This window comes from Pipra filicauda, unplaced genomic scaffold (genome assembly GCF_003945595.2).
Source record: "Pipra filicauda isolate LSUMZ 115617 unplaced genomic scaffold, ASM394559v2 scaffold74_size2892960_pilon, whole genome shotgun sequence".
In the NCBI taxonomy this organism is placed as follows: domain Eukaryota; kingdom Metazoa; phylum Chordata; class Aves; order Passeriformes; family Pipridae; genus Pipra; species Pipra filicauda.
In genome coordinates this window covers 1,159,525-1,185,562 of record NW_024104920.1, presented here as the reverse complement: position 1 = coordinate 1,185,562, position 26,038 = coordinate 1,159,525, and the positions used below count along the sequence as shown (strand labels likewise).

At 45.5% G+C, this 26,038-nt stretch overlaps 1 protein-coding gene and 1 long non-coding RNA gene across 2 annotated transcripts in view; one reads left to right on the top strand and one right to left on the bottom strand.

Moving 5' to 3' along the window:
• Positions 1-700: 700 nt before the first annotated feature.
• On the bottom strand, positions 701-2,219 carry LOC120324894. The gene is made up of 2 exons (XR_005566576.1): positions 1,269-2,219; positions 701-1,140 (listed from the first exon to the last, which is right to left on the bottom strand). It is a non-coding gene; the product is annotated as an uncharacterized LOC120324894 (long non-coding RNA).
• Positions 2,220-2,804: 585 nt separating this feature from the next.
• Positions 2,805-26,038, top strand: part of KLF7 (Kruppel like factor 7) — a 61,722-nt gene continuing 38,488 nt past the window's right edge. The window contains exon 1 of the mRNA XM_027731505.2: positions 2,805-3,171. Coding sequence (XP_027587306.1) covers positions 2,992-3,171 — 180 coding nt within the window. The 5' untranslated portion in view covers positions 2,805-2,991. The remainder of the gene's footprint in view (positions 3,172-26,038) is intronic.

Genomic DNA, 26,038 nt, shown 5'->3' with positions numbered 1-26,038 from the left:
GTAGCAAAGAGGTGACTATCACAGCAGAGGGAATCCTGGGCTGCCTGTTTATGTCAATATACCAAATATGTAAAGCAAATATGCTTTACAATATACCAAAGCATGAGCAACCCATTGCTAGCACAGGCCAGGCCTCCTCTCATGCCACTATTAGAGGAGAGCTTGGACATCACACCACTAAACTTTCTACATATTAAAATGGTAGTTATGCTGAACAAGGCCAGAAGTAAAGCACCAAAATATTTTTCAGCCACAGGAATTATAGCCTTTGAAGACAAAAATGGATGTTTAAGTAGCTCGCAGCAGAAACCTTCATTGCTTTTGTCCTCTATTTCCTTGCCTAGGTCAGAAAAGTCTCTGCATATGCATTTGGCCTTGTTCTGACAAGCTGTTAAGGATAAATGCTTATCAAAGGCTTTTTCTGAAACAGGTATTTCTTGTGTAACCCTCTCGGTACGGGAGCTGTGTTATGATACTCAAGTGCTGCTTCTTTCCACATCTGACCACCTTTATCAAGCTCTCTCCTTTCCTGTCTTTAAAAGTTTTCCCTTCCCAAGGTGCCCAGGAAAGGTGTCGCTTTGCCAGATTGAGGCATGCTTGGAATTGGTAACGACAGTCTGCAAGACCTCTTCAGCAGTGCTTGCTGCACTAACCTTCCCTCTCATCTTCCCGCTAACACATACATTTACACATTTATGGGTATATTTATGAGAAAGAGTAGTTTATTATTCACATCCAACCTCGCAGCTTCTCTGCTAAGCTAAAGGTCCTGAGGATAGTCCTGTTTGAGGCAATCTATGGCTCCCCAGATGAAGGCTGGGAATGGCATCGTTTTCATAAGCAGTTCCCAGGAGACAGCCATCTTCAAGGGAGATGCCCCCGGACTGTGCAGACCTGCAGCCTCAGGGTCAATGCCTGAGCAAGAGCTCCCACGAGCCATCCCGCTGCTTCTGCAGTGCAATCACGCAGAGAATGTTTTTGTAGTGCTAAGACTGTTTATTTGAGAAAACTGCCTATGTCCAGCTCTCTCCCTGTTACTGCAGTTCTTCAGCAACATCTTCATTTCCCCCTTTTCCTCTATATTTTGACTCCTTAAACTAAAGTGGGGTGCCTACTCTGCTTTATTCTTCTTGACAGCACCTACGAGAATTTGGGATTGAACGCAGCCATTATCCAAGCCTTCTTCAAACACGGCTTTCAAAGTTGTTAACATGGACCCAGTCTTGGAAAAGGTAAATCTGTCTTCATTGCCAAGAAAGAAAACATACCACGAACTAATCAGCACTGAGGAGTTCTGCTGCCTCATACCTCCATGGCATTCTGAGAGGGACACCTGGGAAGACGTGTGTGTGTGTACAAGTGGCATTGCACCGATTTACACCAGCCGAGGCCTGGCCCAGGTATGCTCACCTGGGTGCAGAAGGAAGACAACAGCGAACAGAGACATCTTAGTCACTTACAGCAAGGAAAAGTATGATGCAACTGCTCTACAAGTAGATACTTTAGCAACCCCTGGCAGCGTCTGCTTGCCCTGATACCCAGTCCAACCTACACTGCCGACAACCCACCACTAAAGGGCACCAGGGGGACGTTCGTCCAGCAGTCTGGTGGCTGGATACAGCCCTGGCAATACAACCCATGGGACCACACGGCCCTCTGCATTTGAGAGCAACAAAGAGAACATGTTTCTTCTATTACTGGAAACCCCTCCCCACCCCCACCATCTTCAAAAGAGCAGTTCTGCAATCCTTTCAAAAGCAGAAATGCAACCGTGCTCAGCGCCAGAGCGATTTTGGGGAAGCTCTGCACCACACTAACCATTTAAGGTCAAACAGCTCATTAGCCAACCCAAACTAGCATTCGGAGAGGGCTCGGCTCACAGCTAAGCCTGATTAAATGTCATGATAGATGCCTTAATAAGCGCAGGAGCATTTCTGGGGATAGCCTGAACAGCGCTCGGAAGCTGTGCTGCTGTGGGTCTCCCCACACGGGCACAGAGCACGTGCTCCTCACGCCGGCGGCTCCTGCTCGGGGTGTATTCCCACGCTTAATCCTTCCAACACCCCAATCAGCTGTGCATCTTTCCCCGGACATCTGCGACTAAGGGACGAAAAGTGCTTTTCTCGGTCTGGCCACCCTTAGCCCTGGGAACTAGAGGTGGGGAGAGGCTGCACACACAGTGCGGGCAGGGCAGCCGGCTTCGCAGGCGTCCCCTGCGCGGCCGCGGCCTGTTCCCCGCTTCCCTCAGGGCCGCGGTTCTCCCGCTGCCGCCCCGGGTGCCGCGGCCGGCGCGCACAGCCCCCACCCGCCCCTCACCGCTCCGCGCTCTGCCACCGCCGCGCGCGCCGCCGCCCCGTTATATAGCGCCCTAAAAATAGCTCGCCGCGCGCCGCCTCGCGGGACGCGGGGAGGGGGCGGGCACCGCCCTGCCGGCCAATCGCCGCCAGCGCCGGCGTCCGGACCCCGCCCCCCGCGCCCCGAGCGGCGCCACCATTGGGCGGCGGTGGCTCCGGGCACGCGGCGGGCCCGCCCCTCCCGCCCCGCCGTTTACCCTACATGGCCACGCGCTGCCGGAGCGGGGCCGCGCGGCTGCGCGCGAGGGGGGGCCGCGCCGGGCTTGCCGGGGGAGGGTGAGAGGGAAGCGGGACTGGGGGGGGGGGGGGGAGGGAGGGATGTGGGATGTGGTGTCCCGAAAATAAAGAGGGGAGGGGGCGGCGAAGAGGGAGGGCGGTCGCGAGCGCGCATGGCCGCGGCGCGGGGCTGCGCGGAGCGCGGCGGGGACGTGCCCCGGTGCGGCGGCCGCGGGGTGCTCGGTGCGCGCCGGCGCCGCTCGTCCTGCTCGGCCCGGCCCCCGGACCGTGCCGTCCGTCCACGCTCATCCGCTTTCTCTCTCTCTCTCTCTCTCTTTTTTTTAAAGTGTGACTGAAACAAAACAAAGCCAAAGGGACGCTGGATTTATCATTGGTTGATTTTCCTCCTCCTTTTTTTTTTATGATCAAAAAACAACCCCCCACCCGAGCAAACAAACATACACAAAAGCAGAAAGAAAGGGTCTTGCTCAGCAGCAGCATGGATGTCTTGGCTAGTTATAGTATATTCCAGGAACTCCAGCTTGTCCACGACACCGGCTACTTCTCAGCTTTGCCATCCTTGGAGGAAAACTGGCAGCAGGTGAATCATTTAAATTACTCCTGTAAATCTCTTAAGCGCAGACAGTCGATGCACTGAGGCTGCTTTTCTGACTTTATTTTATTTTTGTTCTTTAATTCAGGGTTGGGTTTTTTTGGTGGTTCTTTTTATTGGTTTTTTTTGTCTTTTTTTTTCTGCGTGGGTAGACCTTTAAATCTCTGTATTTTTTACCGTGACAAACTGAGCATCCATTCAAATCTGTCTGCCTTCAGCCCTTTCCGAGCACACCCGGCAGTACCTGAGAACCGGTGGCATTCTTTAGGGTTTTCTTTTTATCATGACTATTATTTTTTAATTTTATTTTTGAGCTTAGATTTTTTGTTCTATTCTCTTAAACAAGCCTGATCACTTCCAGCCAGTGCTGGCAACTGGCAGCTGGTGGCAATGGAATAGATCATTCTTATTTTCAGGTAATTAGTATATGTCAATAAAAATTGTAGCTTGAGTCAGAGGTGGGAGTGGGCAGGTGTGTGGAAGCACTAGCAAAAGCTTTTAGGCTGAATTCTGTAACTAGGAATGCGACTTATTTTTTGTTCTTTTGTTTTTTCCTTAGAAGACAGGGAGAAATACACACTTCTTGCTATCTTAGAACAATGATGCCTTAGGCTGGTTCCAGTAAACCAATGTGTTCTGAGGCACTGTAGGGTTAATGTGCAGGCAGAATTAGGATAAAAATTGAAATCAAGTATTACAAATGCATTAAAATGATGACTGGTAGCGTGAATAAGTAAGACCAAGGAGAAGAGTAGGTTATAGAGAAGAACTGTGTAAAATGCTCTATGAGCCCACTTGATAAATATAGTTATCAGCTGGGATATTGAGGGAAAAGGAAAGACAGGATTCTTATTTATGTCAGAACATTGTAAGATAGTCCTGCTTCTTGATGCGATTTTCTGGCAGAGGTAATATGCCAGGTGAAATTCTGGAAACTAGTGTCTCTTTAAAAGAAAAAAACCCACATCTGCTGGTGGGTAGAAATAGTGGAGTGTGGTTGGGATGACATGTGGTGCGATTGCAGCGCACGGACCAGTGGCACTGTCAGTGTGAGAACAACAAGCTACTGGATTTCATCTTGCCAGCATTCATCTGGCTAGCATAAGGGTAGCCTGTGTTAGGGGTCCAGTAACTGACAGTGTGGGATATTCACTTAATTTTTCCTTAGAAATGTGTGTGGGGAAAAATGTGGACGGCAGAGCTTCAGGGGAGTACTCGGGCTGTAGCATTGTCATCCAGCTGGATCGTGGCTGGATCTTTAAAGGTTTACCCTAGTAAAATTGTTTTGGCTTCATCTTTGTGGGTATATGCACACAAACCAGAGGTTTATTGACAGCTACAGCGTGAACACATTCAGGATTTAATTTGCAAAATGACCGATCCAACTTCGCCTTATCCTCCAAGGGGGAGGGGATGCTTTCTGTTATTAATATTCAGCGTGCACATCCATGACGGTCACATCTGCTTTCCTTTTATATTTTTAACATGCTAGTTAAACTGAAGAGGTTAATATAATTTAATTTAAAAAAAAATTAATGTCATTGTTGGTGTTGGATCGGTTGCATATTCAGTTGCATATTAATAACAGTCCAAACAGTCCAAAGCAAGACAGTCTGTTGACATAGCCAGCATGCTTTAGGCAGTACTGTGAGTGATACTCTGTCTCCTTCTGCCTTCTTTTATGCGTGGAAGAGCAGCAGTTTGTTTTATATAGTACAATATACCAATCCCTCTGTTACTATTGCAGAATTTAAAGTTACACTCCTGGTTAAACCCCACTGATTCTCCATGTATGCTTAAAAAGACAAGCTGAAAATAATTTGCTACATTTTCCCTTCTTTCCTCTCAAATCCTGCAACCAGCGCCCGATGTTTCATAATGTATCCTGTATTTATGGTTTGTTCCCCTGTTGCTGCGTGTACTCTCCTTGCAAACAACGGGCAGCAAAACTGATGTGTCAGTGGTGGGAGCAGCTGAAGCTGGCTGTGCAGAGACCATGCTGGCATGCAAGCTTGGCAGACCCACTGACACAGAGACCCCAATTTAATTCTTCTGAATCACTTACAAATGTAATCAGGTCTTGGGGATTTATTTATTTAAGGCAAACCATAAACTTTGGGACAAGGCATGTGTGTTTTATTAAAGGTATCCTGTCAGGCTACCATTGAGACCTTAGGGAAGAGAGCTGACAGGGCAGTGACTGATCCATGTGGGAAGTGTCAGAATTGCGAAACAGCAGCTTTAATTTTGAGAGAAGACACTCGAACAGGTCCTGCCTCTGCCCCTATGAAGTGCTCTGGAGCCATACCTGAGCTTCACAGAGGCTCCAGAGCAGAGCTTCTCCCAGCAGCAAAGAAGTGCCCCAGGAGATTACTTCAGTGTCTTAGAAAGGTGAGGGGGTAAAAGGGAGGAGGAAGTAGTTGTGTGGGTTAAGAGGAAGCTTCCTTATCAGCCGTCGTCGTGAGCTCCAGTTTTGTGATTAGCAGCTACTAGTGCTTGATGTGCAGAGGTTACTCTGTGCCAGGTCCTGCTTTGAGAAATGATGCTTACTGTGATACTATAAAAGATGCACTTGCCCCAATGAAAATCAGAGCATGCCTTAGGGTGAAAGTGTTGACACAGTCTTGTCTTCCTTTTTTCCTGACCCTGGACCACAGTCTTGTAGCTGCTGGCTGAGGACTATACAGCTGGGCCAGTTGCTCATATTTCCGATTGTGAAACACCCATCACTCACTGGGCACTGACAGCACAGGCAGGTTGCTAAATGCACAAAGTCAGCTGATCTCTCCCATTTTTCCTTCCCACTGCAAGAGGAATGTGAGCAAGTTTGGTATCTGTGCTTTTTACAATTAGCGTTGGAGTTGAATGAAAGCAATTCAGCAATATGTACAAAACAAAAAAGATTTTGTGTATGGAAAGATTGTTCCCTTTTGTGTAGGTTTCTTTTTTGGAAGGAAAAAATACAAATCAAAAACCCCATAATCCACCCTGGATTGTGCAAGTGGAAATACCTGAAGTGGAAGCTGGAACTGACACCATGATGCCTTTGACGTTATTTTAAGACACGTATTGGGAAAGGAGGGCTTGGTTTTTAGGCAGCAAAAGCTTAGCTTTGCTATACTGGCTTTGAGTATACTCCTTCAGGCAAAACACTCTTGAGGTAGGAGGATTTTTTCTTGTAGTGGGGAGGTCAGGATCTAACGAGTAATTCATAGCACAACTTTGTCAGGAGAAATAAGTTTAGCTTTTCCAGAGGTGTTGAGCCTCTCTGGCACTGAGGAGGGATTAAAGGAAGAGGTGGCCTCTGTGCATTGGAAAATCAGGCATTCGCTGTATGTCAGCTGGCTGATATCTCAGCATCTGTGTGCTTCTACCTGGTGCTTCATCCTGGCTCTAATTGAACTGTCCTAGTTGCTCCCTGTCCCTGTGAGCTGACTCTGCAGTTCAGGACCAGGGCGGGGGGAGATTTCAGCACCTGTATGGCTGCTGTGGTGCAGCGGGAGGGCCTCTGGCTGTTTTTTAGGGGTAGCTGTCTGATGTGGCATCCCCGAGATTGGAACCAGACTGCTGGGAGAGACAGCATGAGGCCGAAGAGCGCCTCGTTACTCTGCAGAGGAAGGAAGTGGGTAGGAGGCTGTTTTTGAGAGAGACGACTCTGAGGAGCGTAGCCTGTGCAGCTGCACGTGGTCCCACTGTGTGCCAGGCTTCAAAGAGAGGGAGAGCAGGGCTGAGAATTCAGAAAGGGTGGACATGGGGCTTCAGTCTGTTCTTCCTGCTGGGCCTTCACAATGTCATTTGGGGGGTCATTGAAAGATCAGGGTGCAGAAAGCATCTTTTTTTAATCAGATATGCCTCTTCCTAGAGAAGAGAATTCCTATTATCCTTCTCTGGACCCACCAACCTACTGTGGAGAAGGGTTCTGATCAGGAGACATTCTGGGGCTCTCTTCATATTCTGTGGGGGCCATAGCAGGGCCTCTAGCATGGCAGTTACCATAATGTCAGAATACAGGAGCACAAAGAGCAGGTAGATGCACAGAGTCACTGTGTGTGTAGCTGATGCAGCTGTAAAAAACTGGCAGGGCTTAGGTGCCAAATCCTTATTCTAAAGGAGGCAGCCCTTCCCATATGGGTCAGCAGGCAGCACGGGACTAATTGGCTGGCAGAGGTGGAAATGGCATTATATTGTTTGCCTGATAACCATTGCCCGATAACATTTCCTCTCGCCTTGGCTGACCCAGCTGCTCTCAGCTGCAGCAAACAATGATCCTTTCAAGAAAGATGCACATTTCCTGTAAAGCATAGGATCGAGTAAGCCTTTGTTTTGCTTTTGACCCTCTCATAGAGTCGTCTTTACCTATTTTTAATCGATTCTTCAAGCCTCAGTTTCTCTCTGAAGTGACTGACAACAGCAATGCTAAGGTCTAATGGTCTTTGTGGAGCTTACGAGGCTGAGTTTTGACCCATTCTGGCAAAGGGCTTTGAGATTCCTGTGCTGTGTGAGAGCAGAGTATCTTGAGGTGACTAATCTAGCAGAACTCTTACATCTTAATGCTGACTTTTGCTTGGTGGACAGGGTCATTTTCAGGCCTATAGCAAAAATTTCCGCTCCTACTGGAAAGGAATAAATCACACTGGAAAACATTCCTGCCTCCACATCGTCTCCATTGTTCTAGTTTAATGGCATAGTTGGCCACTACATAAACTAAACCATCTCTTTTAATATTGCTATTTCATCTTGGTTCCAGTCACAGTGTAACACATTTCTTAAGTGCTTATAGTACATCATACCTCTTGAGAATAACTTTCAGAAATGGTTGACTTCCAAGAACAGCCACCTGTGTAATGCAGTGTATTTCAGACTCCAAACGCTGGTCCATTTATACCTGCAGGCTCTCTGCTTGCTCCATGTGTTGAAAGCATGCTCCTGTCACCTTAGAGAAAGAGATGGACAGAGAGAGGAAAGGCAAACTTGAAACTGCAGTGTCTATTGTTGCATGATTTCTTAATTATAGAATCTATTATAAGTGATTATCTCTTGGCATTATGAAAACATAGAACTCTGCAATCCAGGTTACAGGTCTTAAAATAGCTGATTATATGTATGACCTACGTCAAGTGATTTTGAAATGGGGTATATACCTTTAAGCAATGCACAGTCATAATGTGGGTACTCAACTGGAAAATATTTTCCCTTACTTGTTTGGGATGCTGAAATCTACGCTCCTTCAAGCCCACACATTTCTGTATGTCCTATTGAATAGGCAATGCATAGATTAGAGTAGGCTACATAAAAATCATGGTATATAGCTAGTCTGCAATGCAATACTTCCTTGTGGAAATGGCAGAAGGTTTTCAGTTCCAGGCAGTAATTTCATACTTAAGCTCTTGAGGGTTGAGGCAAAAATGGTATGTTTTGGATATTGTTGGGGTTTTTTTGAGGCTTTGTCAAATGACTCCACTGAGAAACATCCAGTGTGTTGTTTCTCCATTCTGCTGTGGGAAACGTGGGAAGTGATAAGGAAGCTGCTTCTGTTTGAGTGTAGATGCATATGAACAACACCTTGATTGCAATTGTCCTTACGAAACAAAGGGGTTTTGCTCACTGGCTGAGCAACATTGGTGTTCAGGGCATTAAGCAATGGGGTAGTAGTACACCTCATCCCCTGTCAAGTTCCTCTCATTTTGCAGAGGGGAAGAAAAACTGTAGGCTTTTGATCACCATGCTCAAAACCTCATTAAAAGTTACCTGCAGGTATTGTAATTGGTGGCAGTTTTCTTTTTTGATGCTAAACCTGAATTTTGATAGTTAATAAAGGTGTTTTCGAGAATGGTGTTGAGTCCCTCTTACTTTCTGTTTCCTTGGACTCTCAAGTGCCTCCTGCCCATTCCCTTTTGTATCTATCCATCTACAATGTGTCCACCACTTCCAAACTCCCAGCAGCACTCAGGAGCTGGGAGCGCCATTTTTGTGATATCTTTCAGACTCAAGTGGCAGGAATCACCCACCTGCACTGCTGAATTTCTTCTCCCCGAAGGTCCTTTCTGTAGTATGGGTGCTTCTGTCTTGGTCAAAATTAGTCTGGATTTAGTTGAACTGCAGAGTTCAGCTGATTCTGTAGCAAAAAATTAAAACAAATCTGCTAGGGAAAGAGCTACCCCCAGCATTGCCACTTTGAGTTAAAAAAATCATGTTCCTGGTCCCCAAGACACTTGTCTTTAAAGTCACAGACCTATTTTTTAATTTGATGTTCTTTATACTTTCCTTATATCTGAGCCACTGAAGATTTGTTTAGTTGTCTCTTATTCTCAGAAATAAAAGGAATGGGATTTCCAACTCTTACTTGATTCCAGCAGCATTAAGAAAATGCCATTATTGGGGCATTTATAGGGATAGGTGTGTACATCAGAAAAAGCTTGCATATTGCTGTGTTCACCAGACTGTATTTGTCACCCCTGCTCTGGCAGCAGCTGGTGAGGAAGACTGCTTGGCTGTTAGGCTGCCTGTGAGAGCAGGCATCCCATTTCCCTCCTTAGAAGAAAGTGCTTCAGTCTTTATGCTCAAAGATTGTTAGACATCTTGGGTTTAATCAGGACTCCAAACCTTTGCTTCTCAGTTCTTCAGTTACAAGATGAGTTGGCAGCTCCTCTGTTCTCGTAGGGTTGCTGTGGGGGTTCGTGTTACGGGTTTGTGGTGCTCGGGCACAGCGGCTGGGGCAGGAGACGGCTGTGCTGGGCCATGGGGAGATGAGAGCCAGCCCCTCTGGAGCTGCGGGCCCAGATCCTGCCACACGAGCTGGCACATGCTGAAAGTGCAGGACAGCTCCTCTGCAGGCAGCCCTCGGTGGGGTGCGGCATTGCCTCTGAAAAAATCAAAATGAGGTTCTGAAAGGTAAGCTAAATCCCCCTTTCCAGAGGTCTGTGGTGTCTTTGAGACAACCTGTGCATAGCACTGATTTGACCTCTTCTTGAGTTTTTTAGAAGGTGTTGGAGTTGAGTGTAGGAACGTCAGGCAGAAGGGCGTGGAATTTTTTTTCTTTAAAAGGTTCAATATATGAACTCTCATATTAAGCTGCTCTGATGCTCTTAATCCTTTTAAAGCAGGTACTCATCCACTCCCTGTTCTTGCATGTGAAGGATCCTTTCCAATTCAGAGAATTTCCACTCAGTGCAACTGTTTGTTCATTATATGTGTTACTTTTGGAGAACTGCTAAGATGCATGTGGTGTACTGTACAACATACACTAGTGAGTCTGAGTCATTTATGCACAGACTGCCTGTTAGTGCCTGCTGAAGGTCCAGCAGCCATACATTTAAGTGTCATAGTAGCTTTCAACATGATGCTTACAGGCCATGTCTCGTGTGTCCTAATCCTTATGTTATTTCCCAGCATTGTGGGCCTGAGTGCAAAGTTGGAGTTTAAATCATATGTGGGGGTCAGCGGCTCCTCTCTGCAAGGGCTAGAGAAGTAGACAGTGACATGGGCAAGCTTGGGAGACAGTGTGATTGATGGGGAAGGATGCGAAGGAGAAGGACACTGGTTTGTGAGAGGCTCTTCTGAGACATTCCAATTAGTGTCTTGATTTACAAATCCTGCCCTTAAACCTGTAGCCTCACAAGGTCAGTTTTAAAGCAATGCTGACATAGGGTTGATGTTTGACCATGATGGACCTTTGTAAACCAACATGTTCTGACAGAAAGTGCAATCAGTGGAAGTATCTCCATCTTTATAATTCAAAAAGCCCTGGAAGCAGGGTTTCTGTCTTTTGGACAGGATCATCTTGCCCACCTGCTGCCTTTGCAACTCTGGCACTGCAGCATTCTTATGGTGCAACTGAAGTGATTGAAAATCACAGTGAAAACAAGTGTTTGTTTAGATTGTGCGGTGAGGAAAAATGCATATGGCAGGACAAGTAAATTAAATTTTAAAAATGCTTTAACTGCTAGTGGGCTACTATGGTGTTAGGTATTTGGTTTTAATCCTGACTCTCGAGTGGGCAAAGTTCACTTGCAAACATAAGGAAAGTTCTTGAGTTTGTAAACATTTGCAAATTCTGCTGACTGTCTTCGCTATAGCCCAGGAGGGGAATCGGCTTTGTGCTGGTGGGGGTGAAGTAGGGGACTGCCTTTAATTGCCTGCCTTTATTTTTCCACCAGGGCTGCATGGAAAACAAAGGTTCCAGTGATCAAAGGCCATAGTGAAAAATGTTCGGTGGGTGGAAGAGTAGGAGGGGTGAGAGATGCTCCTGTCTGCTTGCTTTTTACACCCAAAAGGGACACCGACCACATCAGAGCACTTAGGTGTGAGACCCAGATTTGAGTGACTGCTTTGCTTGATTCATGTCTACCCTTTCAGATTACATATTGGGTGTGTGAAATTTCAGTGGATAACGTTTTTACTCCAAAATGAATATATATTCCAATAAAACACTTCAGATTGGACAAAGAGGTATTCTTTTCTGAGAACGTTTGGTAGAAGTCTTTCAACCAGTTGTACTTTCTAGAATTTCCCAAGGGCCTGGCACTGTTTTTGGTGTGAGAGACTTGGTTTGGCTGACATCTTCCTCTCTGTTGTCAATTTTAGCTTTTCGTTTTAAGTCTTGTGCCCTTAACATTGATTCATATTTCCCAACTATTAGCAATCTGGCTAGTAAAAGGCATCCAGACTCTCTGCATCCTGTGACTCTGTTGCATCTTTTGAGAACTGCAGACACAACACTACGTGATGCTGTGAGCAGTGTCTGGGTACTTCTGATCTCTAACCTGGGTGCCTGCTCTCCCTTGCTCTGGAAAGAGCCTAGCAAGGCATGTTGATACACAAGATGCATAAGAGCAGTGCAGTCACACGTTTTCCTCGTCTCCTTGCAACTACTGGTCACCAGTGAGGTGCTGTGCCCGCCCTCCCTTGGCACATCTGGTTTATTGCTGGATCTGAGGTGCCCCATATCCCGGGGCACAGGGTGGGCTGAGTGGCTCAGGGGCTTTGTTCTTTTCCTGTGTCTACACGGTGGTTTGAAGGATGCCAACCCTGCAGAGCTTGCTGTCTGCTTCAAGCTGGTGAAAAGTACTAAATAATTCTCGTTTGGGGTTTGTTTTTTTCTTTTCTTTCTTTTGGCCTCTCCTGTCAGCCTGGAAAATTTATTCTGCTCTGAAGAAAACATTCCACTCATCTGCAACCTACTACAGCTGCTGTGTGAGTAATTAAGTATGGAAAGGAGGAAGGGAGAGGGGAAAAGAAAGATGGGATCTAGTGTTTCATATGGAAAGCATCAGGCCAGAAGTGGCTTTGTTTCTGACACGTGGACAGTGGAGAGGCTGCATTTGCTGCACAATGGAAAATCGGTGCCAGTGAAAAAAACCCCTCCCTCATTAGTGTCTAGATCAGATGGGGATGAAGTTCAGTGTCTCTTGATTTTGTTTTTAAATGTGTCTGCATTTTAAGATAATAAGGGAGAAGCAAAGAACACTGAACTGACTGATTTGGGAATACAGCGAGTTTGGCTAAAATAGCTCTTTTCTGTCTCCACCTGATGCTGTTGTCCCAGTTCATTCTGGTGGTGTCACAATCCTCCCCCAGCTGTTCATAAGCTGTGCCAGCACCTCAGAGTGGTTGTGAACATCTGAAGGTTCTTACCAAGATATATGTTTTTTTCTATCTGTTTTTGGGTTTTGATCTTTCAGGATAGTGTAAAATCACATTAGTAGGCTTTCCTGCACAATTGAGGAAACCAGGAGCTTGGTTTTGGTGCTGAGAAAGCTGGTTCTGATGTAAACAGAACCCTCTGAGAGTTGGGGTTTTAAGAAACCTATGAAAGAGCAGTGGGTGTTGCAGTGAAGTAGGGAGAGTAAGGCAAGTTTCTGTCTGATCAGACTAGAGGAAGGAAGCATTTGGAAGTATCTTGGAAGAAGAGGCAGACTGCTGTAAGTGCTGACATGACCCAGTGAGAGAGCTTGTCAGGTGCTTCTCTTGCAGGTTTGAGAATTTTAGGGTAAATGACGTCACCTGGAGTAGTTTTCTACTGCAGGAAAACTGTAGACTTCTCTATTGGCACATCCATTAGCTATCCTGTGTTTTTTGAAGTGCAAAGAAAGATTGTTGTATGCAGTGTTTGAAAATGGAAGATCCTGGTTTAACCCGAGGGGTTTTTTTTAGAGGGAATGAGTCTTTGGTGTTTAATTGTACAGTTAGGATCAGGGGGAGCTTTCCTGTTTCTTGCACTGATTACAGAAACCTTCCAGACACAGGCTGAAATACCTGTCTCCAGTGCCTCCTGGATGAAGATGTTTGCTTGGATCAGTGCTTCAGGATCTGAGCAGATTTTGGGGTTTAAGAAGGTATCATGAGGGCCTTGCTCTGCTTGGTTTGCATTCCTCCAGGACAGCCTGGTCCCATTGCACCATGCTGTACTTCAGAGCTGGCTGCAAATCTCATGCTCTTCAGGCAGCCCTGATTTTCTGTTAAGATAGTTTTGTGTTTTCCGAAGTGACTCCTTTATTAATCTTTCTTGGATGCTGGCAAATAAGTTTCAGGGTACACAGTTTAAATATTCTTTACTGAGTGTGCCTAGCTTGTGTTGGGCTTTTTGAACTCTGGTGGTTTGTTTAAAACATGAATAAACCCCAGTTGTTTGAGGAAGAACAGAAGAATGCCAATGCAGAGTTACTTTGTGGTGTAAAGGACTTGGTAAACAGGTGACTTCCCAGCGTTGTTTCTGAGTGCCAAGAAGAATGACAGTAGGTGCACAGAGCCCTACAAAGGCTGCACTGGGATTTCTTTTTCTAACATGAGAAATTAATTTCTTTGAAGAACATATGTGAGGGAGAGCAAGGGAAGCAAGGGGGTGGGTGGGTTCTTACTCCCAAATAGCTCCAGTGCATACGACTCCAAGTCTTGAGTGCCTTTTGAACTGGACACGGAGTGAATGCTCTAGGTTAAAGGCTCCTCCTCACTGGGACTGTCTTGTATGAATTATCTTCATGCAGTGAGAGCTATACCATATACCATTTGGTCAGTGTTTTGTTTGAGCAAACTGCATCTCTGGGCAGGTGGTGTTGCTCTGTGGTACAAGATGGGAATTTCTGCCCTGAGTCCATTTCTTTAAACGGAAAAGGTCAAGGAGACCTTTGGCATTCAGTTCTGAATGCTGTTTCTCTTTGTAAATGGGAAGAATAGTACCCCCATCACATTGGGGATTTCAGATCAGTCAGTGAGTGCAGATCTGCCACTGTTGATACATGAATTTGCACTGGCCCAGTTTCCACGAAGTTACTTGACACCTTGCAGGAGAATAGTCTGTACAAATCTCAGGTCTTGTCAGGATGTGGAATAAATATCAGGATGTGGGCAGAAAACAGCACACCCATGTTAATGATTTGATTAAAACAATATTGCTGCTCTATGGCTCTTACAAATGTATTTCCACTCGTGTTGGCGGGAGGAGATACTCTCAAGTGCCATAATGAGAAAGTACAGTTTTTAAAATGTTGCACCATAGGCCACTAAGTTGTGCTCTAGCTGTATTGACTTATTCCTGTTTTATAGTGAGCATAGCCTTAGGCATCCTATAAATACCATTTGTCCCCCCACCTTCAGCTAATAAACAATGGAAACTGTACCGGAAAGAAATTTTCTTTCCAAGAAGGAGTGGGAGGTCCTGAGCTGTCCTTTATAAAGCAGAGGATGTAGCATGATTTGTTTTCATTGGTTTTCCAAATGAAGAAAATGTGGCTGTGGGAGAGGATGAGAAGATGTTTCTAAGAGCTAAATGTAGCCTCCCAAATGCTGTCTGGTGTGGGCTTTGCTTCCCCCAGGATGGTCATACCCATCTGGGAAATGAAGACAGATGAGAGAGGTCTCTTAAAAGTCTCAGTGCATGGATAGAAGGAAGAATCCCATTGTTATTTACCCTCCAACTTTCATATCCAAGAGTGAAAACCAACCTGAAAGTGGTTATAAATGAGTGTCTAAAGGAGTCCTTTGTGCACTTCAGTGGGCTGTGTCATCCAGAGGTGAGACTTAAATTATCAGAATAGCCTTTTTTGACATTAAAATCCACTTGTGTAAATCCTCTTTGATACCTTTTTGCTCTGTTTTAATGATGTCAAAAAGCTGTAGTGTAAATGTGAGTCAAGAAGGGTTCCTGCGTGTGCACATACGGATGGCCAGGCATGTTTCGTTTCAAGAGTCCCTCACATGTGTACTGTGTGTCAGGTTGGAAATGTGTGTCAGAGGAGAGACCAGGTTCATGGACGTGAGGCTTCCTCCTGCTCTGACTGGAACCAAAAGCAAGTCCATGTCATGTCATGTCATGTCATGGGGGGCACATTCTGACTGCAGATTGTCCTCTGAGGTTAGAGAAGGGTCAGGGAAGACCTTGTGTTCAGCAGGGGGTTTGCCAGCTAATTCTGAAGGCAAATTAGGTTCAAGAGCAGGGTGCACATGATAAAAAGCATTTTTGATCACTACCTTCATCCAGCAGCAATAAACAGCATATAAGCAGATCTGGTCTAGAAAAAAAACAGCCTGGAGATTGGCACTGTTAGATCATAAAGTACTTCTGCCCAGATGCCATTTCTTAATGTATGCCTCAGTGGTGCTTTCCAGTCTCATTTGAAATCCTCCTAGCATGAGGCCCTGCTTTCCTTGGAAGCCTGCGCTAAAACCCAATTTAGGGGAGAGATATCTAGCAGGGTGTTCTCTTTGCTACCTGAGTCTGATTCCTCCCCCTCCCATATTCTCTCTCTTCTCTATGAGTCTGTTGCTTTGTTTGGATTCACCCTGCTCATAGCTGCACAAAGCTTTCTCCCATCTTCATCTGTATTAACTCTTTCAAGAATTTTTTATCTAAATGTGAAATGAGACCCCTGCTCATTGACTAGAGATTACAACTGACTGCAGAACAGATGTGATAAATAATAATAAAGGTGCATGTCCCTTTCAGTTTTGTCATACTTTCCATCTCTGTGTTCCTTCCAGTTTTCCTGTATATCAGATGCTAAGAATGTGTCCTCGAAGCTATATTGGTTTCTGTGTCTTATCTGTTCTAGGTCTTTTTTCAGCCTTACTGGATCTCTGCTTTGTGTTAGGTGTGCATGTTGTGTTGCTGTTTCTTCCATGAATGCTTTAATTTGTGTTTTTCCAAATGCAGTCTCAAGGATTTATTTCTTGCTGCTGTGTGGTTTTCTTTAAAAACTGCCTCTTTCTGCTGGCATCACAGAAAAGTGTAGCATTTCCTCCTTAAGCCTTTTTCCCTGCTTTTCTTCACAATCAAAGCTTTTTATCAGTTTCCTTAGTTTTCCAATTTGTTTTTATTAAGCATGTTTTTATAGCAAGGGCTGTGATCCATCACAGTAAAGGGAAACAAAAAAATTGATGCCAAATTTGTGTTTGTTTGTTTAATGAAACAGACTTAAAATGGGATGAAGTCAAATTGGTGCTGATGACTTGACTTGATGGTAGCTGGTTCTAAGTGCTGGCTTTTGACAGTGAGTCATGAAAGATCTCAGCATTTTAAAGAGCCTAAAAGCACAAATATAACCGTGGGGTGGTATTAGTATTGGGAAAAGCTGTTAGGGTTGCTGTGCGTTGTTGACCTTTGTTTGTGAGAAAGTATCTATATGCAGGTTAGTTAAAGACCACTGGTTTTGTGGTTAATGGATGTGAGGTGGGTGTTTACACTGGATCACAGTTAGAGGGTAAAAACCCCTTGAATTTCAGTGCCCACCCAGCCCACCTCTGCCCTTCTCTTCATAGAATCACAGAATGGGTGAAGTTGGATGGGACCATAGTGGGTCATATGGTCCAACCCCCCTGCTCAAGCAGGGTCATCCCAGAGCACATGGCACAGGATTGTGTCCAGATGGTTCTTGCGTATCTCCAGTGAGAGAGACTCCACAACCTTGAGCTCCTTCAGCCTTTCCTTGTAAGAGAAATGCTCCAGTCCCTCAGTCATCTTAGTTGCCCTCTGCTGGACCCGCTCCAGAAACTCCATGTCCCTTTTGCACTGAGGAGCCAGAACTGGACACAGCACCCCAGATGTGGCCTCACTAGGGCTGAGTAGAGGGGCAGGATCACCTTGCTTGACCTGCTGGCAATGCTCTTCCTAATGCATCCCAGGATACCATTGTCCTTCTTGGCCACAAGGACACACTGCTGGGTCATGGACAGCTTGTCCACCAGGACCCCCAGGTCCTTCTCTGGAGAGCTGCTTTCCAGCAGCTCAGCCTGTGCTGGTGCCTGGGGTTATTCCTCCCCAGGTGCAGGACCCTGCATTTGCCTTTGTTGAACTTCAGACAGTTCTTCTCTGCCCATCTCTCCACCCTGTTGAGGTCCTGCTGAAGGGCTGCACACCTCTTCAGCAAAGGGAGCTGCTCCAGTGTGGGCAGGGAGCAGATCTGCCCAAAACGCTGCATGGTCTGTGGTGGGGTCCCACCGCTGTCCCTCTAGAGGGTCCCCCCCTTTGCCACCACCCACTGGGGTGGGTGGCTGTGATGACCTTGAGCAGTGTGGCTCCCTGCACCCTGGCACTGCTGCATTAAAGAAGGATTTGCCAAATCCACCAGTGTAAGGCAGAGGAGCCTGCCTGAGCCAGGGAATGGATGGAAGGGGGACACTGGACACGTTAGCTGCCCTGGACTGCGAGGTGCTCTCCAGTTCACTTGTGGGGACACCCCAGGCTCTGGATCTTCTTCTGTGTTTGTCCACTGTGCTGCTTTTACCATCTCTGCTCCTTTGAGTAAGCTTGGGCTGCTTGCATGGCAAAGAAGTATTTTCCTGTTGTTTCAGAAGATGGGTGCAGGAGGAAAGCTGCTTGCCCCGTACAGGTCTGCTGGAGTTATAACAAAACAGTGGGGCCTCATCAGATAGCAATGAGGCACAGAGCTGGCTGCAGGCAGCAGGGCTCTGCTGGTTCTTGCTTGGTTCTGCCTCTGTGAAGACTTCTCACAGAAGCTGTCATCTTTCTCCCCTTTATTCAGCAAGCTCTTAAGCTGTGGTTATCTGTGAGGGATTTCGTATGGAACATGAGGACTGTAAAGAAACAGGTCCTAAACCATGTGTTGTTGCTAATGAATCTACAGACCAGCATGTAAAAAGCCAAATGTTTTAATAGAAATTAAGGAGTGAAAACAAAGAAAGAACCTGCTACAATGAGGCACCACGTGGCACCATTCTTATAACTCGATCGTGTGATTGCACTGGTCTACATCCTGGGAGTATTTTTCCACCTAATGACTTCCTGGAAGAGTTGAATATGCAGAAAATTCACTGTCCATCCAGATGCTAATCAGAACAAAAGTTTAAGTTCAGAAATAAAATATGAATCGAGAAAACTGTGGGAAAGCAGTACCCTCTCTGCCTAACTCTCACTTGTGTACAAGGGTCTGTGCTGGCAAATTTGAGCAGTCTGGAGCAGCAAAAATGCTCAGCGGTACCCCGATAAGTCACAGAACCTGACACCTAGTCTTGGAAGCAAAACTTGCAAGTTGCCTTTTTGAAGCTCAAATTTTCCAGAAGCAATGACAGAGCTGTTTCAGCAGAGAAAAATACATACCCTTTCATCCAAGACCCAGAGGTTTAGAGCATTCACATATCTGTTTGATTTGATGGTTGGGCTTTGAACAGATGAGATGCTTCACAGCCATTGCTCTCAGAAAGCGGGGAAGCTGTAGTGTGCCCATTTTGCAGGCTGGGAAACTGGGACACCCAAGTGCTCAGTTGTTGGAGAAAGGAAGTCGAGCAGAGCTTGAAAAGGATAGCAGCTTCCTGATCTCCATTTTAATTAAATTATTTCTGCAATTGTCTTCTCTGGCAGTTTAACTGGTGGAATGTGGTCTAGCAGAGGAATTTTTGGCTGCAGACTTGACAGGAATATTTTTCTGGGCCAGATCCTTGCTCAGTGTAAATTAAGATGACTCCACTAGCTATGGCACTAGCTACTTACACCTCCCTCTGAGAATCTGGCCCTGGTGTGCAGACAGTGGGCAGTGTCATATAATTTGTTCTTTTTAATTTTAGTTTGTCTAGACACTTCTGCAGCATCCCTTTCTGGGAGGATTTTGTGCCAGCAGCTCTGAAGCACCACTCTTCTCTGGTGAGAAACACTTAACAGACACAGCGTGGAAGTGGCCTGGATGTGCTCAAACTCAGCATTTTTCACCTCCCTGCACAGATTTGGATTTGATAGTCTTGGTGGGTTTTGGTGAAGAAGTGGCAGAGGGAATGAATGGTAGGATTTCTTCCTGGTGGGGAGAGCGAGTCTGTTGTTTTCCCTGTTTTTGACAATGTGTTGTCCCAGATGAGTGCTGGAGAAAGATGGTGGTGCTGATGCAGCATTTCTGTGGTGGGTTTTTGTTTTCCAACAATGGATGACGCCTCTCTTTGTGGGTAAGAAAGTCTTTCTATGTTTTCTCCCGCGCCAAGTCACCTGGCATAGGGGTGGTACTTCTGTAGCCTTCTGCAAACTTGTCATGAGACACACACAGGATCTAGTTTTTACAAAACCCTCGGATTTGCTGGCTGTGGTTAAAGCAGGTGATTAGCTAGGACTGTTTTTCTTCCCCTTCTGTTCTTTTGCCAATTTCTGAGTTACTCACCAGGATTGTCTGTAAAAACACAGAAAGGCCATGGCTCTGGATGGGGCTCAGGAGGGGCAGTGATATATATATATCACACACCCCTTTTTGCTACCATTATTTCTGCTTGAATCCAAATGCATTTAACTCAATCCCTAATTCTCGTAATCGTTGTTCAAAATTTGCTAATCATGAAGTCCTGCCTTTTGTTTTTAACCACTTAGATTTATGTGTCTGTACCCAGCCCCCAAAAGGAAGGTTACTTGGGCCTGCAGAGAAAAAAAGCCTGAAGATAGAGATTCTAAAGTAGTTAAAAACAAAATTTCTTTTTGAGAAAACCATTAAGCACATACTATTTCTGGGATTCCACCTGAGCTTGATCAATACTAATGAAGCAGAGCTCTCCCAAAAAAAGCAGCTTCCATGAAAATGGGTAAGAGATTCTTTGTGCAGTCTTAATGATTCTGAGAGAGACTTTTCCCCTGTGAATTGCTGTAGGAGTTAGCATCCCTTCCCCCACGCTTAGCAGAGGCAAGAACATATGACTATCCTCATGTCAGGCAGCACAGTGTTAATAATGCTGCTGTATTGATCAAATTGGGCTGCTTTGTCACTAGGGACATCTGGGAGGATTTATTCTGACTCCTAAGGCTGTGCCTCCTAAAGTGCATTTTCCGGGCCTTTCACTAGGCGAAGGGTGTGCTATGCTTTTTGTCTAAGCCTGCAGGAGTGACGCTTTCAAAAGATTTCATGGTGCCTCACCATCCGCTCCCCCTATCGCTTCTTCTCACAGGGCTCCCACCTCACTCCCACTCAGAGCTGGATGTGGCTCAAGTTCAAAATTGCATTGTGGTGAGATCCAGTTGTTTGCCCTTGGAGAGCGCCTGGAGGAGCAGCCACTGGCTGCTGGAATGTGGATAAACACAGGGTAACGGGAACAGGAGAGGCTTCCTCTTTGCTTAGAAAGTGAGCAAAACATCAGTTAGAAAGCAGCACAGAAGGAAAAACATGTGCAGGGTGGTTTTATTTCTTCCCCCGCCCCCTCAGCTGATATTCATGACCTTGTTACAAAGATCAGTCTGCTTCAGAGACTGCACGTGGTCATTTTTAAGTGTAGGGAGAAACTGAATGTGGTTTTTATTTTTTCATCTGATAAATTGCCACTTGCAGGTTTTACTTACAGAACACTCTGAGTAGTCTGAGGAGAACACGATCACCTTGATATTATATTTATGAGTAAAAATGGTATGAGGCAAAGAAGGCTCTTGGCTCACATGTAGAGAAGACTTTCATTGCAGTTTTTGCTTCCAGGAATGCGTCATTACTTGTGGCAGGGAAGGGACACATTAACAGGCTTGACAGGAGAACTGAAGTGCCTGGGGGCACTCAGGGGCTTGAAGGGGCAATTTGGTATCATGCTTCTTTGGCAGGTGTCAGAAGCTTGGTGCTGGGTAGTGATGGGACATCTGCAGAGCAGAGAAGGGTTAGAGACACTTGAAGTGGAGGAAACCCCCGGAAGCTTGCTCTGGTGACGGTAGGAGCACCTCCAAGGTGCTCTGAGCAGAGCTCACGTGTTCAGAAGTGCTGTGATGTATTCTGCGGGGACTCAGAGTGACAACCAAGTCACAAGTTATGCCTGGAAAATTGTCCTGAATGCATAGAGTGCCAGTAGTTCTGCCTATAGCTAAAGAAGCACAGTTTGTGTGTGTTTCTTTTTCTGAGTCTCAGTTCCTGGACTGAGCCATCTGAAGCAGATCTCTCCAGCAGCCCTGGCCACAAAGCATTTTGGCTCTCACTTGAGCTCTGATATCATGCAACCACTGGGAAGCACAACTCCTTGGGAAGCTAACCACTTGGGAAGCAGAGCTGACTGGAGGTGAAGCAGCAGAGTGCTCCCAGGAATGTTCCCTGTGAAACAGAGGCTCAGCCTGTGGTCTCTGGTGCGGCTCCTCCTCTCTACTTTTGTATGTTTATAGAAAGCCTACCTTTGTATGTTTATAACCAAAATAAAATTGCAGCTCCCCAAAGCTGTAATTTGTACTTCGGGAAACACAGTGTTTGTGTTTGCTATTGCAGGGATTGTACCAGAGCATGGTGACAGAGGCCTGAAGCATTTGGAATGACAGTAGCTGGCTACAGACTCCACTTTTGAGGGCTACTAAAAACGGCTTTAGTTAAACAGTATTGATGATAAGCAAAATGCTGGGAATGATTGGTTACACCATGAGAGACAGGACCCCCGTCCCCCCTGCAATGGGAGAGGCTGTCCTTCCTCAGTTCCACTCATCCCCTTCCCACAAACCACACCAAGAGAACCTGGCCACAGTCTTTCAAGCTGTGACATTGGAGACTTCAGTCACATCTCAGAAAGACAATAGAGGGAAGGAGTGGTATAAAGCCAAACCACAAAGGCAGGCTTATCTTGGGAGATGCTCTATGGGCTTAAGTAGAGTGGAAAAGGGAAATCGGGGGAAATAGGATACTTAAAGTAAACTAACTACATTTTTTAAATGTCTGAGTTGGCAATATGCCAGATAACATGTCCACTGCTGGGCTTATAATGGCTACAATATATTTCCTCTTTTGCTTGTTGGTAAGTGGGTTTTGTTTGTTTCCTTTCTGGAGAGTGGTGAGGGACCAAGTTCCCTGCAGTGCACGTTCAGTAGTGAGCTGGATCTCTCTATGGTCGTTTAATGGATAAGGCTGTAGTGCTGTGAACGTGACATCTTCCAGTTCCTGGCATCATCATTTGGGCCATTTCCTCTCAGGGAAAGACACAATGTTGACTTTAATTCGGTTTGCTCAAGGAGGATACTTAGGGATGGGGCTGGAAAGCATGGAAAACCTGTCAGCAGTGTGGGTGCAGGCAGAAGGGATGCCAAGAGCCTTGCCAGTGGAGAGATGCCTTCATAGGGTATCACCTCGGCAAGGTGGTGGTGAGTGTTGTGCTCAGTGATGTACCTGGAATTAATTTGGGAACCTCCCCCTTAGTTTTAGGGGAAAAGTGCCAACATAAACTTGTGGCAGGGTCTGGTGTTTTCCACAGTATTCTCCAATACATTTCCAAGAATATTTTGCCAGGAGAAACAGAAGGTTTAAGAGAGAACATGAAAAGGGACAGTGACTTGCCTTGACTGTGAGGCTCCTGCCCGAGTAAAGAGTGTTGCTGAGAAGATGCAGTGTGAAGAAACAAGAGAAGGAAGGAGTGCTTGTAGGGGAAGGAAGGCTGAAAATTAGAGCCTCTCTGAGGTCCTAGAGTCAGACAGGTTTCTGAGAAAGGCTTACACAGGTCCTTTTCCATCCTTCACCTTCAGGAAGTGTAGAGCTTCTTCTGACCTCTTTCTGGTGATGCTTCATCACAGCTCCCAACCTCTGCTTTTCACCTGCCTACTTAGAGTAACAAAGTACCACCCTTTGGGCCTTTCTTCATTGTAGTCTCTGTGGACTTGGGAGTCTGCTGGTACCCATACGGGCATTCGTATGAAGGCATGTCATGGTGGCTTATCATATATTAACAAAAGACAGGCTTGTGCACAGAAACATCTTGAATTAACCATGGTGGTTTCTCGGATGCTGGGAAGTCGTTGTATCTTCCAGGAATGCCAAGACACTGCATTCCTTCTAGGCTGTTTTCTGGCTTCATTGCTATTAATAACTTTGTCCTGAAATAGCACTTTCATATTGCAGCATATTAAAATCATAACAACTGGGTGGGTGTCCACAGCCAACAGACTGAAGAGAGTGAGCCAGTGTGAGAGCCATGGTTGTGTAAATTGGCTCACAGAGGTGTGCTGACTCTGAGCAGCTGGGATCTGACCTGCTGAGTTTTCTCAAGTCAATGAGTGGCAGGGCAACCAGTAGCTGTACAGACTGCACTGTACATGGAAGCTGCACTGACATGAGGCTGATCTCATGATCCTTTCATGAGGGGCGAGCAGTGCCTCGTCCACTTCTGAGAGTGCACCTTAAGTTGCTAATGATATCCACAAAAGGCTGTGCCAGATCTCCTTTTTTTTTTTTTTTTTTAAATCTAACACATTTGGGGGATACAGGTCTCCTCAGATGCCTCTGGGCAGCTGCCTGGGTTGCTTCTAAATGGTTGGGCCACTACGGGCAGGCTTTTTACCAACGTGCTCTCGCAAATTGCTGTTGAAGAGGACCATGCTGCTTTTATCAGGGTGTGTAAGAGCCTGAGTGCACTGCCTGTGAGATTTTGAGGCTGATCAAAATCTCTGGTGGCTAGAGTTCTGGAACAAGAGCCTTGACAGAGCAGTGTAGAAAAGAAAAGCAGTTAAAAACACCCTTGACTGTAAGAGAGCATCCTTTGGATGGTACCTGGCTTTAAAGTGAGACATACATCTACCTGCAGTGGGACATTCAAGCATGAAGGCTGTTGTTTCTGTGCACAGATGATGAAAACTCTGGCCCAGAAGTGGCAGAAATGAGTTTGTGAATACCTCGTACAGACTGCTCAAAACTTAAAAAAAAAAAAAGGGAGAGAAAAGAAACAAATCCAAGTATCAGGATGTCTGAAGTTGGTGTTGTTTTTAAATTCTTCCTATTTTTCCATTTGGGTCACACTGTTCCTAATAAAGCAGACAATATTTGTAATATAAAATAACCATCTCCAGCCATCAAAAAACATGTAGAATTCTGCTTAGTGTAAGCCACAGAGTTAGAGGGGGCTAATCAAGAGCAGAATTTCTTGGAGTTTGAGTGTTGGCAAGGTCCTCAGCTGATATAAACAGGAACCATGAAATAAGGGCTGCTCTGTGCTGATTTACCCCAACTGAGAATCCGGTTGTGCTTCCCATTGCTTTGTTTCTAGTCTGAGTTTTTTTTCTCTGTGCAACGGTGAAACTGAAGTCTGTTGTCTTCTCTTTTCCTTGCCCAGATTGGCGTATTTATCACAGTAGCACATGCATCTTCTTGCTCTTGCAAGATAACAAATTGCCCAAATGATTAAAAAAAAAAAAATCAAAGAAAAAAGCAGCAAATGGCTTTTTGTAAACATGCTTGGACAGTTGCTGTGCTCCCATTAAAGTTTAAACTTCATCCAAACAGCCTGCTGCTCCCCACATGGCTGGAGGCAGGCTTTGGTCCTATATGTTTATTATCATTTAGAAATTGTATAAATGCTCTTTTTTCTTTTTTGTTCTGCCCTTTTTCTACAACGCATTCCCCTCCTTCCTCCTGCTTCCTGTTTCCCAGACAGGTCCCCACCTCTTCCTCCCCACAGCCAAAAATAATACAAAAGGGAACATACAAAAGGTTTTTTGAGCCCTGACATGTGATAATGAATGGGCGTCATGTACAGGGTAAATACAGTAGTCCCAGCACAAAAATGTTGATCACACAAAGTCAATTTGAGGAATTGCACATTGTTGGGTTAGGAATTCAGTGTTATGCATCCTCTTGTTTAATATATTTTTAGGTCAGAGCAGACGAGATGACTCACAAGCCAGGACTCTTACGAAACATACCGTATATTGAGTGTATCGATCACATCTCCAGGTTTGATTTCATAAGCTAATTGTGATGAATTGTGCTTATGAATATGCTGTTGCCCGAGAGTGCGCAAACACAATTGGTGTATACATTTGTGTCAGCTGTTGAGTAGGAAATGTTAAGCTATCTCTGGTTGTTAAAACATCTCTAAAGAGTACATTTTTTCATTCATGAACCTAACCAGAGTAATTACAAGGAATCCAATTCTGCTGTGTAACCCCACTGCAATACTTTCTAAGGATGAATCTTAATTGAGGATTGAGACCTAAAATATTGCTCTGCTTTGTACATTCCACAGCCGTCAGCATTTGCTCTTGCATATCCATTTCCTGTGAGAAGTTTACCACACTCTGGGGCATGCTTTGAACCTGATCCTTTGATTTCAGTGGGAGCTAGGGCTGGCAATTCAAGGAGCTAATTGGGCCTTTTTACTATTTATAATGCTAAATTAAAGCTGCCTCCGAACTGGACAACAACAGGTTAAATACATGCTTGATGAAGTTTGGAGAAAAGTTTGTAGTGAGGGCCACTAACCAGCTCACTCAAAGCCACCCAAGGTAGTTATATTAATAAATGCTCTCTTCAGAAACATTTTGAAACACTCCTACTTTATATATAATTTTTGAAGTGATCATTGTATGGCTACTTGTTGTAGCATGGCAGCATGCAGGGCATGTGATGGTGTACTCACACACATGGCTTTTATCATATTTTGATACTAGCACAATGAACTGCCTGCACTTTTGAATTCATGATTTGGCTATCCTTAATCCTTT